Source organism: Microcaecilia unicolor, unplaced genomic scaffold (genome assembly GCF_901765095.1).
Source record: "Microcaecilia unicolor unplaced genomic scaffold, aMicUni1.1, whole genome shotgun sequence".
Classification (NCBI taxonomy): Eukaryota; Metazoa; Chordata; class Amphibia; order Gymnophiona; family Siphonopidae; genus Microcaecilia; species Microcaecilia unicolor.
In genome coordinates, this window is record NW_021963133.1 from 170,964 (window position 1) to 187,628 (window position 16,665).

Sequence of the window (16,665 nt, forward strand, 5' to 3'; positions counted from 1 at the left end):
ACACCCCCCCCCCCGCGGTCACCACTGCCCCCCCCCCGCGTCCGCCACCCGGCCAGGTCCCCTGCATTGAAATCCCCTCCAGCCACCCATGTCCAGCGATCCTCCTCTCTTCCCCTGCCCCCCCTCCAGGCACCCATGTTCATCTACCCTCCTCTCTCCCCTGCCCCCTCCTCCAGCAAACCAAGTCCAGCGACTCTCCTGTCCCCCCCTCCAACCACCCATGTCCAGTGACCCTCCCCTCCCCCCTGCCCCCCCTCCAGCCACCCATGTCCAGTGACTCTCCTCTCTCCCCTGCCCCCCCTCCAGCCACCCATGTCCAGTGACTCTCCTCTCTCCCCTGCCCCCCTCCAGCCACCCAGGTTGTCCAGCAAATTCTTCGGTGCAGGCAGGAAAGATCCCCAGTCTTGCCTGCCCGCTGCCGGCGTTGACCCTCCCCCGCTGCTGAGACTTCACGTTTTTTTCCTTATATTGTGCACTATATTATTTGATAGCACTTTTTGATTCAGGCAATAGCACTTTCACTTATGAATGAAAGTAGCCCTATGAAAGATGTGCTACGCCACCTGGCAAAACTAATGATATTGCCTTAAAATGGGTGGAGATCTCCGAGGGTACTCTTTAAAAATATTGAGATATATATGCAGTGTGGAACAAATGTATATTAAGACATTGGTTGCAGGTAGATAGCCACCCTCTTTTTGGCATTGGAGAAATAGGCTGCGTGAATTAATGCGTGGGAGGCCAGGGAGGTCTCTGGCAATCCCAAGAAAAGAAAGCGGTTATTATGGGTTAAGTATTTGCAAAATATCTCCCACAAAGCAAGAAGTGCCGTGCTCAATAAAATTGGCACACCCTAGCAAATGGGATGCTCAGCAGAAATGTACTCATGTATAAGACTGGAAACTCCTGTAATAGCCTCTGGAAGGAATAGGTACCATGAAGTATAATGTGCAGCTGTTTCTGGGGGGGGGGGGGGGGGCAGGGGGAGAAAATGTAAAAATTTTGATGATGCAGTTATAGATGTATGTATACATATATGACTTGTTATTATGATCACAAAGGGTTTGATTTTATTGCTTTTATTCAAATGTTGAATCATCAATAAAAACCGTTGAAACATAAAAATATTGGATATATATAAATAAGTGTTGTCGGTAAGTATATAAAAGCTTTTTTCCACTGCATATTGCTGTTAGCCTGATTCGTTGTACAGCAGCGTAGTTCTTGTTTTCAGTAGCTATACACCTACATACGCTGTGGAATCAAAACGCGTTTATTGGAACAATACCCAACGTGGCCACGGTTCGCCCTCAGGCTGCGTCAGGGGTACAAACTATAAAAACAAAACACAAGTATAAAAACAAGTATAACCATACATATTAACAGATGTTTTATACCACAGGGTTCATCCACAAGGGGTTCCCACACCACTCCTGGTGAGACTAGTCAAATTAGCCCTGAAAAAAAGTATTTTTTCATTTGACCATATTATCAGCAAATTCAGGGGCCTGCAATGAATGCTATGGTGGATGAATTCCTTTCGTTGGGAGACAGTATATATAGGGGACCTATGTTTTGTTTTGTACATTCTGAACCAATTTTCACAATGCTTGAAACTCTTGGGATCCCATTCCGTTTCACCATTCACATCTATACCAATTTTTACATTCCCTCTCCTTTTTGGACTCCTGGATTATTGAGAGCTCTTGTGGGTTCATGACATCTATCTTTATGAAACAGTCTGATCCACCCATGACCACACCCCCTTTCCACATGCATGCGTAAATTTAAATTAATGCCAATTAGCTCTGATAATTGATTAGTGTCCAATAAGTGGCACTGATTGGCTCATTTGGCAATTAAATCAAGCAAGTAAATTGGGTGTGCCTCCAAAATTGCATGCACAATTTTTAGCACCATATACAGAATTAGGGCATAAATGTCAGCTTTCTATCTATATATCTATCTACTTATTTCTATAGCGCTACAAGGCATACGCAGCGCTGTACACCATATACAGAAGACAGTCCCTGCTCAAAGAGCTTACAATCTAGATAAGACAGGTAAACAGACAGAACAATTAAGGGTAAGGGAATAAAGAGGTGAGTATAAACGACAGGGTAAGTGAGTTAGGAGTCAAAAGTAGTGGTAAAGAGGTGGCTTTTGAACCTGGACTTGAAAACGGCCAAGGTCGGGGCCAGACGTACAGGCTTGGGAAGTCTACTCCAGGCGTGAGGTGCAGCGAGATAAAAGGAACGGAGTCTTGAATTAGCAGTAGAGGAGAAAAGGACAGACAAGAGAGATTTATCAACAGAATGGAGTACTCGAGGGGGAACGTAGGGGGAGACAAGAGTGGAGAGGTACTGGGGAGCGATAGAGTGAATGCAGGTATAGGTCAGTAAGAGAAGTTTGAATTGAATGCGGAAACGGATAGGAAGCCAGTGAAGTGACTTAAGGAGGGGGCTAATGTGCGCATAGCGACTTTGGTGGAAAATGAGTCGCGCAGCAGAGTTTTGGATTGATTGAAGAAGAGAGAGATGGCTAAGAGGGAGGCCGGTGAGTAGTAGGTTACAATAATCAAGACGGGAGGTGATAAGAGTGTGGATAAGGGTTTTGGTAGAGTGATCAGAGATGAAGGGACGGATTTTGCTGATGTTATACAGAAAGAAACGACAGGTTTTGGCAATCTGCTGAATGTGAGCAGAGAAGGAGAGGAGTCAAAGATGACCCCAAGGTTACGGGCTGATGTGACTGGGAGAATGAGAGTGCCATCCACCAAATAGAAAAGCGGGGGGGGGGGGGGGGAGGAGAAGAAGAGGAGAGCACAATAGTTGTCTTACACATCAGTGGGCTAACACCCCTCTGAACACACACTGCCAAGCCCACCAACACATCTTTACAGATTTAAGGTTTTTATCCCTCAGTGGCAAAGAGACATAGCCAGCACATGACTAGAACAGTGATAGATACGTAGCTTACAACATGTGGAACCTACAGGCTTAACTCACATTTGGTTCTATCTGCACTTTTTATGAAGCTGTGGCCCGCTCAGTGACCTAAGCTGGTTTGTTCTTATTTTCATTTTATTCTACTCATTTGTTTCCCCTATGATAGCTGCCAGAAAGCCCAGCTATTTGCCACATGAGAAGAAAGCGACTCTCAAATTTTGGATGCTATTAGCGATGCAGGTAACACAGCTGATTTTGAAAGAGGCCTAACCCTGCTAGAACCACAGGTTGGATCAAAAAATATGCATCCTGTAGGAAAAACAAACTCTCAGTAGCTACCTACGGTACACACAAAATGGAGACTCCCTAGATATAAAAAAACAGAGAAACTGTACAATTAAAACCTTTAGAACCTAAAAGCAACAGCAGAACTAGGGTTCAAGAACAAAACTAAACAGGATTTCACCTAAATACCAATAGAATTGATATAAACACAATAAGACACTGATAGCAGGACTATGCTAATGTTATTCTGACAATTATTTTATCTATCTAAAATCCATTTCAGGTGGGGAAAAAACTTTCAGTCTTAAGAAACGAATCACCTTTCCTAGTCACAGGAACATACTCTTCTGATAAGCTGAGGACCTCCAGTACCTGAGTGGTTAGATTATGGAGTTCAGGCCTCCAGAAGATGCAGACTACAAATGGATCTTCCCAGAGGGACACTTGTCTGAAGCTCCTGAAAGTCCTCTCTCCATGGCTCATCCCTGTCCAGAACATCTTCCCTAGGAGAACCAGGCGCCAAAGTTCCCATCAAGTCCAAGCCCTCCAGGTCCTGGCCACTAGCCACGCAATGTTTTTTTTGGCCCCCCTGCACTTCCTACGTCCTAGAGATCTCCACATGGGTGAGTGGTGGCAAACACATCTCTAAACAAAAGGCCCAATGGAGAAGCAGGACAAACTCCAGGGAAAATGGAGACTCTAATGTCCCCAAATCATGCAGAGTGAGCACTGAAGGCTCCTTAGAGACACTGAGGCATATTTTCAAAGCACTTAGCCTTCCAAAGTTCCATAGGTTTCTATAGAACTTTGGATGGCTAAGTGCTTTGAAAATATGCCTCATTGTGCTGACACGACTGAACTTTAAGTGGTGGCTGTTCCTGCCAAAAGGGCCTCCCCATGCTGGCCCAACTCACCTGCTATGTTCTGCTGCTCCAGAACCATCCATGCCAACTTAACTGCATCGGAGGAAGACTCTGGGGATCTCAACTTCCCCTGCTCAAATCCTGCACAGATGCAGCACAGGCCACTGGAAGGCGATGCAATGTGGCAAGCTCCTCTCACCGCACAATGGTGAACTAACGTGCCTGTTGATGGGGCTTCTGTGCAGTGCCCAGCCAACCACGACTTCCTCACCTCTGCAGCTCCCAGACCCAAAGGTCAGAGTACCTTGGGCACTTGGTACTGTTAAAGTACAGCTAGTGGTTTTCAACGCTTCCCCAGGAACCACTCAAGCAACCCCTCCTGGGCAAACCGAGGGAAGATGCCAAGGCACAGCTCTGTATGGAAGGTGTGATGGGCAAGGGACCCAAAGCTTTGGACTGTTCCCCCCACCCCACCCCCCAGGCCAAGAGTCAGACAGAGCCCATACGGTCAAAAGGACTTGAGTTCTGCAAAATTAGTATATTAAGTTTCAAATTGCCTTATAAAATGTCCCCTTAAATTAATTATTTTAACTTTTTGTGGAGTCAATCTGGCGCACCCTAACTAACATCTACCAAACCAGACTGAGAGACATGGCTGAGTCAGGGCTGCACAGGACCCTTGAAGGGCGATGTCAAACATCCAGTAATTCTCAGTCTTCATCAACTGGTAAAAAAATCATATACCCACTCATTGGAACTTGTCAGAAGAGACAACAAGAAAATATTAATGTATGACTAAAAGTGGTAGTAATAAAAAAATGAATCATTTCCTTAATTTTGTTGTCTTGTTTCAATTACAATTTCTAATTAACAGCTTCCCACTGCACACAGTCACTTGCAAATTTGGTCAGTGGAAATTTTGCACAAGGGCTGAAGATTATGCACACCAGCTGTTAGAGAAAATAAAAAATTAGCGCATGCAACGGTGTCTTACTTTAACAAGCGTATGGCATGGCTGAAACCGTCACCTTCCACTTGGACGCCTTGGTGTGGAATCTCCATGTTAGACAGCTACGAACAATAAAAGTAAAGCATTCTTGTATTAACACAAACTTCTATTATGAAAACGAGCCTCACTCAAAAATTATAACACAAAATGGAATTCTGCCCAAGAAGTACCGTATTTTTCGGACTATAAGACGCACTTTTTTCCCCCCAAATTTGGGAGGAAAATGGGGGGTGCGTCTTATAGTCCGAAGGTAGCGAGTTCCGAGTTCGGGATCGCCCTCCCCCGAGTTCGGGATCGGCCATCCCTACTCACGTCACGCGATGTTCCCTGGGGTCTAGTGACGTTGGGGCAGGAAAGAGGCCCCCTCTTTCCTGCCCAGCGCCTGCTCTCCGAGTCTCCGTCCTCCTGTATGCTGCCTGACGGTCTTGGCGAGATTCAAATGGCCACCGAGAATTGAAGTTCTCGGCGGCCATTTTGAATCTCGCCGAGACCGTCAGGCAGCTTACAGGAGGACGGAGAGCAGCGCGCTGGGCAGGAAAGAGGGGGCTCTTTCCTGCCCCGACGTCACTAGACCACCAGGGAACATCTGTGACGTGAGTAGGGGGAGGGCGATCCCGAACTCGGACAAGACGCACCGGAGCACCTAGGTTTTAGAGGAGGGAAAAGGAAAAAAAATTTTTTTTCCTATTTCCCTCCTCTAAAACCTAGGTGCGTCTTATGGTTCGGTGCGTCTTATAGTCCAAAAAATACGGTAGTTACGAATCTGTCTCCGTTGTAAAGTGGCATATCGGTTTCATATTCCCTATTTTCTGCCCAGGGGATGTTTAAATGGGCAGTGCCTAAACTACAAATTCTGCTTTAAGCATTCTTCTGCAAATGAAAATTATTTATTATTGTATCCCACATTTTCCCACCGCAGGCTCAATCCTTTGAATTTTTCAAAAAGATACATACAAGTGCCAACCCTTTCCAAACATTTCTCCCCATCCTCATCCCTCCTGGAACACCCTCTACTTAGAAACAACAAGGCAAACGATCCACAGACTCCACATGTGCAAATAAGACAAGCAGATCAGCAATCATCCCAAAACAATCTTTTACTGCAGAATCACGATCAGATATAAATGCCCAAACACGTGTTTCGCCCAAAGGGCTGCGTCCGGGGCTACAAAAAATGAACAATCCAACTTATATAGATATATCAATCAATAAATAAATAAAACCTAAAAATAGCAGTTCTATTTATTTATTGATTGATTGATATTGTTTTTATCTATATATGAGATGTTGATTGTTCATTTTTTGTAGCCCCTGATGCAGCCCTTTTGGGCGAAACACGGCCTATGTCAGGCATTTTATCTAATCATGATTCTGCAATAAAGAATCCAGCAAACAATAAAGCGCATGATTTAACAAATGGACCATTTTTCTTTTCTCAAAAAAAAAAAAAAACCCTTTTTTTTTTCTACTAGGTTATCTGTACAGTGCAGAGAGTAGCAGGGCTTCAGAACATGTTCATATCTCTTACCTCCAGGCGAAGTCCTATAAAGGGCATATTCGTGTCACACATGGCCACCAGGTGGGCTAGCACTTTATTGAAGGCACACATTTCTCCTGAGCGTTTGGGTTTCTTGGGTTCCACAGGACCCTGGTCACCAGACAACTAGAATTCAAGCAAAGCGTGAAAATGTGAAGATGACTTTTTTTTTTTGGGGGGGGGGGGGAGGGGTTCAAGACAGGAAAAAAGGTTGATTATCTTGAAAACAATTAGCCCATTAGTGCCCAGTGTTCCCATAATAAGCCATATGGGAACAAATTGATTTGTAACATTGGGCACTAATGGGTTAATCAAATGAAATATAACATGACCGATTTAACAAACATCTACAAACGTTCATTCTTAAATATATATCCTGATAGCCAGAGCCAAAGCCAGAATGCTGCTGAAGGGCTTTAGGGATAAAATAAACCAGGAGCCCCAAGCCCCCCAAGCAGAGCAGATGTGCGTAACGCAATGTTAGAATATTGTGTTCAATTCTGGTCGCCGTATCTCAAAAAACATATAGTGCGTATTAGAAAAGGTGCAGAAAAGGGCGACAAAAATAACAAAGGGGATGGGACAACTTTCCTATGAGGAAAGGCTAAAGCGGCTAGGGCTCTTCAGCTTGGAGAAAAGATGGCTGAGGGGAGATATGATAGAGGTATCTAAAATAATGAGTGGAGTGGAACAGGTAGACGTGAAGCATCTGCTTATGCTTTCCAAAAATACTAGGACTAGGGGGCATGCGATGAAGCTACAAAGTAGTAAATTTCAAACAAACTGGAGAAAGTTTTTCTTCACTCAATGTGTAAATTAAACTCTGGAATTTATTGCCAGAAAATGTGGTAAAGGCGGTTAGCTTAGCAGAATTTTAAAAAGGTTTGGACGGCTTCCTAAAGGAAAAGTCCATAGACCATTATTAAATTGGGCTTGGGGAAAATATTTCTGGGATAAGCAGCATAAAATGTTTTGTACTTTTTTGGGGATCTTGCCAGGTATTTGTGACATGGATAAGAGAGTATGTGTTGATGCTCACTGCCAACAAAGAACTAAAAGGTTTAAAAAGGTACAGAGGGGTGAGTGGGGGGGGGGGGGTGAGTGGAGGGAGAAATGCCAGACAGGAGGGTGGGCTCCTCGTGTCCACCCACTTTGGGCTCAGGCCCACCCCACGATACTACATTAAAATAATCAGACGCATTAAAAAATTTTGTTTGCATTCAAATTTTAATGCTTTAATCATGTTAACGAGTTAAATGCCCCCTTCCGTTGCTATGTAGCGTCGTGATCATGCCTCACGGTAAAATGTAAACACTGCGTCTGGCCATCTGGAAACAGTACATTCTGTCACTGCCACCTAGAGCCCACAGTCTTATTGTTAATGATCTAAATCTATAGTTTGACTGTCTGTTTAACCCTACTTGGGGTGGGGGTTGATGTGGGGGTGGACGTAGGTGGGATATGGGGTTTGTTTGTATAATAGGTATTGCCTATTTCTGTAGCTGTGGGGGTATCAGAATAAAGTCCCTCCCCCCTTAGTTTGATGCAACTTTCTTTATAATTGCTTTTTCATTGCTTACTTGTTTATATGCTGTAGCCGTTTGATATCTTTAATAAAAATATTTCCAATAAATGCCCACTTCCACTAATAACACATGAACACGGCCCATTCTTATTCCAAAGACTATGAAGAAAGTAGTGAGTGCATGAAGTGTCACCTAGGTGGCAGAATTGGATAGGTATGGAAATGGCCCGATTTTTCTACTAAGTGTCAGGAGGGCCCAACTCACCAGGTTTGGAGGAACCATCGATCGACATGGACTGTAATTGTACTGTGGGGCAGAGTTGCAGGGATTGAAGGCAGTGGGTGGTCACAGGAGCTGTGTCGAGGGAGGTGTACTGCCATCCTGCAACCACTCAAGAGAAAGACTTTTAAAACTGAAACCCAGGAGGTTGGAACTGGGAGAACTTGGATTTAAATGGAGATTTTTTTTTTTTTTTTGCGCTATGTTTTGGAACTGAATGGGACATTAACCCTTTGAATTGAGTTTTGAGGAGGAGGGGGAATAAACAGGTTTGAACTAAAAGCTGTGTTGTCCTTCCAGTTTTTGGACTGCTGAAGGGAGCCTACCACCACCCCAGAGGGATTGCTACCGGGGGTTATTACAATGTACATGAGCAACACAATTTTAGGCCAGACTACACAAGGCCTGCTTTACCCACAAAAATTCTTTTAAAATTATTCACTCAATACTGTAGTGGGACATTTTAACAAAACATCAACATGCTTTGAATTCAGTTCAGGAATCTGTAACTATACTCAAGATCAGGTACCTTGCGCTTGGTTCCAGCCTTTGCTTGTTTTCCACTTTGTGCGTCCAAGGTCAGCTCCTCAATGTTGGGTTTGAATTTCTGCAGTAAAACAGCAGTAGGAGGCCCATCCTCTACCTCACCAGGGCTCACAGAAAGGAAGTGATAAACGTACTCCAGCTCTGTGGGGCAGCTAGGAATTTCAAACATTTCAACTACCTGCAGAAAACAAGCAGAAATTCTAAATGGCTTCAGTTCAACCACCTGTGTATGTTTTCAAAAGGTGCAAACTTTGCCCTGTCTTGTACCTCTGCCCACCAACCCTGAGGTGAAAAAGCATGATGATCTTCTGTGCACTTTCCTCCACATAAAGTTGGGTTCCTCCAGTGGCGTTCCTAGGGGGGGGGGGGGGGGGGTCCGCCCCGGGTGCACGCTGCCGGGGTGGGGGTGCTGCGCGCACCTGCCCTCCATTATTCCATGCTTCTTCTCTGCCCCGGAACAGGTTACTTCCTGTTCCGGGGCAGAGAAGAAGCATGGAACAACGGAGGACAGGCGCGCGTGGCACCCCCCCCCCCCCCCCCCGGCGGCATGCACCCGGCAGGGGGGGGGGGGGTTCCTTCGAGGGGGTCCCACGCTGCATTGGGGGGGGGGGGGCTGCCCCCGGGGGGCGGGGCGAATCGGTGATCCGCCCCGGGTGCCAGCCCCCCTAGGAACGCCACTGGGTTCATCCATTTCAGTTATAAAAAGATACAACAACCAGAACCGAACGCAATACTCAAGGTGAGGTCGTACCATTGAGCGATACAGAGGCATTATAGTATTCTCTCGTACCATACAACCTCCTGAATGAAGGAAGAATATAGATCCTGGAAAAAAATGCTAAAATCCAGAAGCCAAGTTCTTACACTTGAGACAATAATTCAATAAAAGACCATAAAAAAACTGTGAAAAAAAGGATTGGAGATAAGGTAATAAGCCAAACATACAAACCATAAATCCTTCTTATCTGTTCCCTTCTCCACTACTGCCAACTCCAGACTTCGCGCCTTCTGTCTCGCTGCACCCTACGCCTGGAATAAACTTCCTGAGCCCCTACGTCTTGCCCCATCCTTGGCCACCTTTAAATCTAGACTGAAAGCCCACCTCTTTAACATTGCTTTTGACTCGTAACCACTTGTAACCACTCGCCTCCACCTACCCTCCTCTCTTCCTTCCCGTTCACATTAATTGATTTGATTTGCTTACTTTATTTTTTGTCTATTAGATTGTAAGCTCTTTGAGCAGGGACTGTCTTTCTTCTATGTTTGTGCAGCGCTGCGTACGCCTTGTAGCACTATAGAAATGCTAAATAGTAGTAGTAGTAGTAAATAGATTTCACATTCACAGATGCACATTTACTTTTCAGCAGAATGTTTTAATACACTGCCTTAAGTGAATTCCTTCAAAAAGGCGGTAAATAAATCCTAAGAAATAAATAAATGTGCTAACAACCCTTCCCCCAATTTATGTAATTCCCCACTCTGGTATCTCATCGTTCCTTTCTAAATCTGGAACAGACTTAGCAAAAGAAGGATGCTGACAGGGTACATACACAGCCTGCATCCCGTAAGGAAAAACCAAAGTCTTCCTTCTTAATCTCTTCATAGCTCTATTACTTAGGTAGAAAACTTTACCATCCCCAAGACACAAGATGCTCAGAAAAGAATGCACTCTCAAATAACTTACGATATAATACTGCGGTAGTCGAGTGAGTTTGATAAACAACTTGTGCTTGGAAAGATTGCCCACAGGATGTACGGCAGAATTTGTGAAGTGTAACGTCTCACTGACGACTGTAGGGAGATGCTTTATAGACTGCCTGCACCGCTGCTGTCCGAGCCAAAACCTTCCGTGAGAGAAGAGTATGAAACCATTTAAGCATGGGAAAACATCATCAATTAAGCTGCTTTAGGACTGGTCAAAGATAATTTGCCCAACTTCTACAGCTATTCAGGTTTACATAGGTTATTAATAGAAATCAAACAAAATAAAACATGGAAAAGAAAATAAGATGATACCTTTTTTATTGGACATAACTTAATACATTTCTTGATTAGCTTTCGAAGGTTGCCCTTCTTCCTCAGATTGGAAATAAGCAAATGTGTTAGCAGATAGTATATATAACAAACATCAAAGCATTACTTTGACAGTCTGACAGAGTGGGAGGGTGGGGGGTATGCATGGGGACATCAAAGCATTTCATTGATATTCTAACAGGATGGGTGTTGGTAGGTGAGAGGAGGGTAATAAACAGAGAAATAAACAGAGAAATACAGCTTTATGGTTTATAATGGGTTAGAAAACCCAGATCCTTATTAAGTCCTGTTTGTTGGGTGTCAAAATATTCAATCATTCTCATTTCAAAGGTCTTACGTTCCTGTATTGTTTTAAAATTACCTTTCAATATTCTTACTGTGAAATCACTGGTGCAGTGTTCTGGTCTTGTAAAGTGTTGGCCCACAGGGGTGGGGGCTTGACTGGCACCGGCTATTTTCATGTGATGTCTGTGCAGATTGAATCTTGTCTTAAGCATCTGGCATGTTTCTCCAATATAGCATCCTTCGTTACATTTTTTACACTGAATGATATATGCCACATTGGAAGATGAGCATGTAAAATAGTCTTCTATGTTGAATATTTTTCCTTTGTGAATGACTGTGGGGTCTTGTGAAATGTGGAAGATGACAGAATATATAAGTGAAACATCCAAGCATTTCAATGTTTCACTTATATATTCTGTCATCTTCCACATTTGCTTATTTCCGATCTGACGAAGAAGGGCAACCTTCGAAAGCTAATCAAGAAATGTATTAAGTTATGTCCAATAAAAAAGGTATCATCTTATTTTCTTTTCCATGTTTTCTTTTGTTTGATTTCTATTGATTACCTCTAAAAGTGAACTAACACGGCTACCACACCTCTCTGCTGGTAGATGAGAACAAACTGGCCCACCCAGTCTGGATGATTGTCTCCACCTAAAATGCTTTATTCTGAGGTTATCTCCCAATTGTTAGGCATACAAGCTTGAACACTTTTTTTTTTGGTTTCCTATAACCCAGTACCCACTCCTTTATTTTGACTCAATTATACTCTCATTACCTCTCTACCCTCATTTCCCCTTATGTTCCCGCCCGTAACCTCCGCTCACAGGACAAATCCCTCCTCTCAGTACCCTTCTCCTCCAGGCTCCGCTCATTCTGCCTCGCCTCACTCTATGCTTGGAATCAACTTCCTGAGCCCTTGCGCCAAGCCCCCTCCCTACCCATCTTCAAATCTTTGCTCAAAGCCCACCTCTTCAATGTTGCTTTCGGCACCTAACCTTTATACCTTTCAGGAAATCTAGACTGCCCTTATTTGACTGACTGTACATTTGTCCTTTAGATTGTAAGCTCCTTTGAGCAGGGACTGTCCTTCTGTGTTAAATTGTACAGAGCTGCATAACCCTAGTAGCGCTTTAGAAATGTCAAGTAGTAGTAGTAGTATGTAACAACATTTGCATTCAAACTGGAAAACAAAACAGAACATGTAAAAAATAAATAACACTCCTCTTATTTTTCCCTGTTTTTTTTCCCTCTAGGCCTTGAAGTAGTCTACAGCCTACCCTTTTAAGTGCCCGAAATTTAACACTACTGAATATCCTGTCACCATGCAATAAGCTAACAGAAAGCGAAAGACCAGGGTACATGTATGTGCCTACACAAAGTCGTAATGAAAGGGAAGGTGTCTCAAACAACTTACTTAAGCTGCTGAACACAAGGAATGATGCGTTTCATTTCATCATTTACGGATTTTTCAAGATCATCCAGCGTCGACTGATCTGGAAGAATACACAGTCACTAGAACTTTCTGCCCTCTTAGAGAAAAGGCTCATATTACACCTCACAGAAAAGTATGGAAGTTGATCCAGATGAGCCCAGTGTTTCCACCCTGATACCAAAAACCCAGTATCTTCCCAGGACAGTACTCCAGTATATTACAGCAAAACAGAATTGGTGCATTCTAGCATAAGAAAAAATTAAGTCTTACCTGCTAATTTGCTGTCCTTTAGTCCCTCCAGATCGGCCCAGGCTGATGAGTTATGCACTCCTATCAGCAGGTGGAGACTAAGAATTCTAGAACTCTAAATGAGCCTATAACCGCCCTGTGCAGTCCCTCTCAGAGTCAGTATTTCTGTCCAAAGCAGATCGCCAAGGATCTCCAGAAATTCTCTCACAATGCCCCAACTCAGACACTGTTCTTTGAGCTGTGCTTATGCTAAATGAGCTTCACTCACTTTTTTAAAATCTGTTTATCATCAATTAAAACAAAAACCACACATCACAATGCTGTCAAAGAACAACCTATCTGCTACCAGCCACTGCACCAAAACCATACTGGACAAACCATAATAGCCATATGGGGCAGACCAATGATCCATCTAGTCCAATATCCTGCTTCTAACAGTGGACAACGCCCACACTATAATTCATTGGTGTTTTGGTCAACCAGACCTGCTTCCGGGTAGTCCAAAAGGTCATTGTAAAACTGTTCGCTGGCCTGTAAAATGGTGTGGTGCCAGCTAACACTTTTACAATGAACTTTTGGACTACCTCAGAAGGAGGTCGACCACCGAAACATTTTAGTTCTTATCCTATTCCGGTCTGTAAATGTTTTATTCTTATCCAATTATGGCCAGACAAAAAAAGATATTTTTTATTATAGTTCTCAAGAATTAATGACCTAAAATTATCCTCCTCATTATTATTGGATAGAAAGGATAGTTCACTTTTTAGAAGCCGACGGGTTACAGGAACTGAGGTAACATGGCTTTACCAAAGGAAAATCCTGCCAAACGAATCTTATTGACTTCTTTGACTGGGTGACCAAAGAACTGGATGAAGGACGTGAGCTAGATGTAATCTACTTGGACTTCAGCAAAGCCTTTGATACGGTCCCCCACAGAAGACTCGTGAATAAGTTGAAAGGGTTGAACTTGGGACCAAAAGTGGTGAACCAACAGGTGACAGAGGGTGGTGGTAAATGGAATCCGCTCAGAGGAAAAAAAAGGTGAGCAGTGGAGTTCCTCAAGGGTCGGTGTTGGAGCCTATTCTGTTTAATATATTTGTGGGAGATATTGCTGAAGGATTGGAAGGAAAGGTGTGCCTCTTTGCGGATGACACGAAAATAGCCAATAGAATAGATGCCCTGGAGGGAGTAGAAACGATGAAGGGATCTCCGAACCTTAGAAGAATGGTCAAGGGTCTGGCAGTTAAAATTTAATACAAAAACTCTGGGGTTCAAAATATACGGTTTCTTCTTCTTATATTCTCACATAAAAAATGTGAACAATATGAATGTGAGGTTTCTATAACAACTCCATATCCCTTATGTGTAAAATGGTGTATAATATTAAATTAAATTATAGTGCTCAGATTGCAGTGTATGTGCTACAGCCATAAATAGCTTATGACATATCACTGGGACCCACCATCATAGCACTAACCTCCCTTCCTTCATTCCTATAGCTGATAAAATCAACTACAAAATAACACTTAGCTTATTATGATGTAATCCCGGAGCCTGTGAATAATCAGGCTGTTTTGTCACTGACCATCGTATTTTTATATTTTTCTTGTGTTGCATTCATCCCAGTGCTCATGTGATTCGTGTTTAAAACCTTTTGGATCATCATTTAATGATGTCTTTTTCTCGTAATCGGAACTTACAAGATCATTTTAGTTACGCAGATGTATGGACTCAAAAGCAAAATAATGAAGGACAACATCAGAGATGTGGACATTGTTCTATTTGTTCAATTACAAAGGAGGGATCTTCATTTAGCTCCACAACAGGGAAGAACTTTGAGGTAAGATGCAAAACCTCTTGTGATTCGACTAATGTGATATACGTTTTCTGGTGTCCTTGCGGCTTGATGTATGTGGGTCATACCACACGACAGTTTAAAACCAGAGTCATAGAACATCGACATTGTATTACGAAGTTGAAGTTGGAGGCACCTATGACACGTCATTGTGTCCATTTTCAACATCATTTTGACCAACTGACCTGTATGGTTATAGACCAAGTGATATTAGGTAAGAGAAGGGGGGATATTAAAAGCATTCTATGGAGAAAAGAACAATATTGGATCCATTTATTACAAACAGTGGAACCAAAAGGTTTAAATCGCAATATAGAATGGAATGCTTATTATTAATTTAGGTGAAGCCACTCCCAGGGGCTGGATTAGAATGAATACATTGGAGCAGCTGAATGTCCCGGGGCGGGGCTTTTTCTCATAGAGGGTGTGATGAGGTCAGGTTTAAATACTCTGCCGGCGTCTTTTCCACTTGCGCCATCTTGCTAGTGCATGCATTAATGATTCACGGTCTGTTTGGTGATTTTGAGAGGTCCATGTAAGGATCCGAGGCAGTACCCTTCCTGAAGCAGCTTGTATATCGGCGAAACAAGGCGCACTTGTTGAAGGGAGACACGGGATGGTGTCAATGGGTAATACTGAACAGTGTGGCGTTTTCTCCAACTTTACTACCATCAGCCTGGATTTATAAGACTAACCGAGCCTGGAGCTATAAACAAGCAGATAAGTGACTGTGATTTTTTGAAAGACTGTGCGGGTTTGATAAGCCTGCGATTTTCCTAAAGACATTGATTATATTCTGTTCACTTTGAAAAACTGGGCGGTAGGTCTACATTAAGGGTTCAGGCTTTAAATTGATGAGTGTGTTTGGGGGTATTTAAGATACACCGGATTTCATACCGGTTTGGTGGTTTTTAAGGGAGGTGTTTCATCTTGTTTAACTCTTTAATTAGTGAAGGGGAAGGAGAGTTTTTATACCATCCGTTTTTCTCATGTAGTCATGAGTTTTTGCATTTGTTTTTTTTTTTTTTCTCTTCTCCTCACTGGAACCAGTGATAGTATTTTACTCCTTCATAAATAGCGGATTAAGCATTTTTGCAGTGTGTTCCCTATGAGGAGGTTTGAGGTTCCCTGTTGGTTTATTAGCAACGATCCCGATTGTGGAATTCTGGAGTTACAAAGTGTCACACCTTCAAAACCATTATTTCAAACTATTTTGGGTATTTAGAATTTAAATTAAGAAGGTTTGAAATTCCCAGTTTTACATCTAGAGTATTTATATTATACACCATCTTACGCATAAGGGATATGGAGTTGTGAACAATATGAATGTGAGGTTTCTATAACATTTTTTTTTTTTTTTTAAGTTAAAATTTAATGCTGAAAAGTGTAGTGATGCACTTGGGGTGCAGAAACCCAAAAGAGAGATACCGAATAGGAGGGGAAGATTGGCAAGCTAAGACCTTGGGTGTTGGTGTCTGAGGATCTAAAGGTGAAGAATCAATGTGACAAGGCAACGGCTGTGGCCAGGATGCTAGGCTGCAAAGAGAGGGGTATAAGCAGCAGAAGAAAGGAGGTGTTTATGCCCCTCTAGAAGTCGTTGGTGAGGCCTCACTTGGAGTATTGTGTTCAGTTTTGGAGGCCGTATCTTGCTAAAGATGTAAAAAGACTGGAAGCGGTACAAAAAAAGCTACAAAACCCCTCCGAAGGGACACCACCTTGTAGTGGTGGAGGGGCTTCTGCGTTTCATGACTCAGAGGGCTATGCTGAATGGGTTACCCATATCAGACAGGCCTCTAGGAGAAACCAAAGAGTGT

General features: G+C 43.1%; 1 protein-coding gene across 1 annotated transcript in view; it reads right to left on the reverse strand.

The window, feature by feature from the left end:
• LOC115458987 (mediator of RNA polymerase II transcription subunit 14) overlaps positions 1–12,808 on the reverse strand; it is a gene marked incomplete at its 5' end in the record, with an annotated part of 62,529 nt that extends 49,721 nt beyond the window's left edge. The window contains 5 exon segments of the mRNA XM_030188845.1: positions 5,091–5,167; positions 6,634–6,768; positions 8,977–9,171; positions 10,678–10,837; positions 12,730–12,808. Coding sequence (XP_030044705.1) covers positions 5,091–5,167; positions 6,634–6,768; positions 8,977–9,171; positions 10,678–10,837; positions 12,730–12,808 — 646 coding nt within the window.
• Between the last annotated feature and the right edge of the window lie 3,857 nt (positions 12,809–16,665).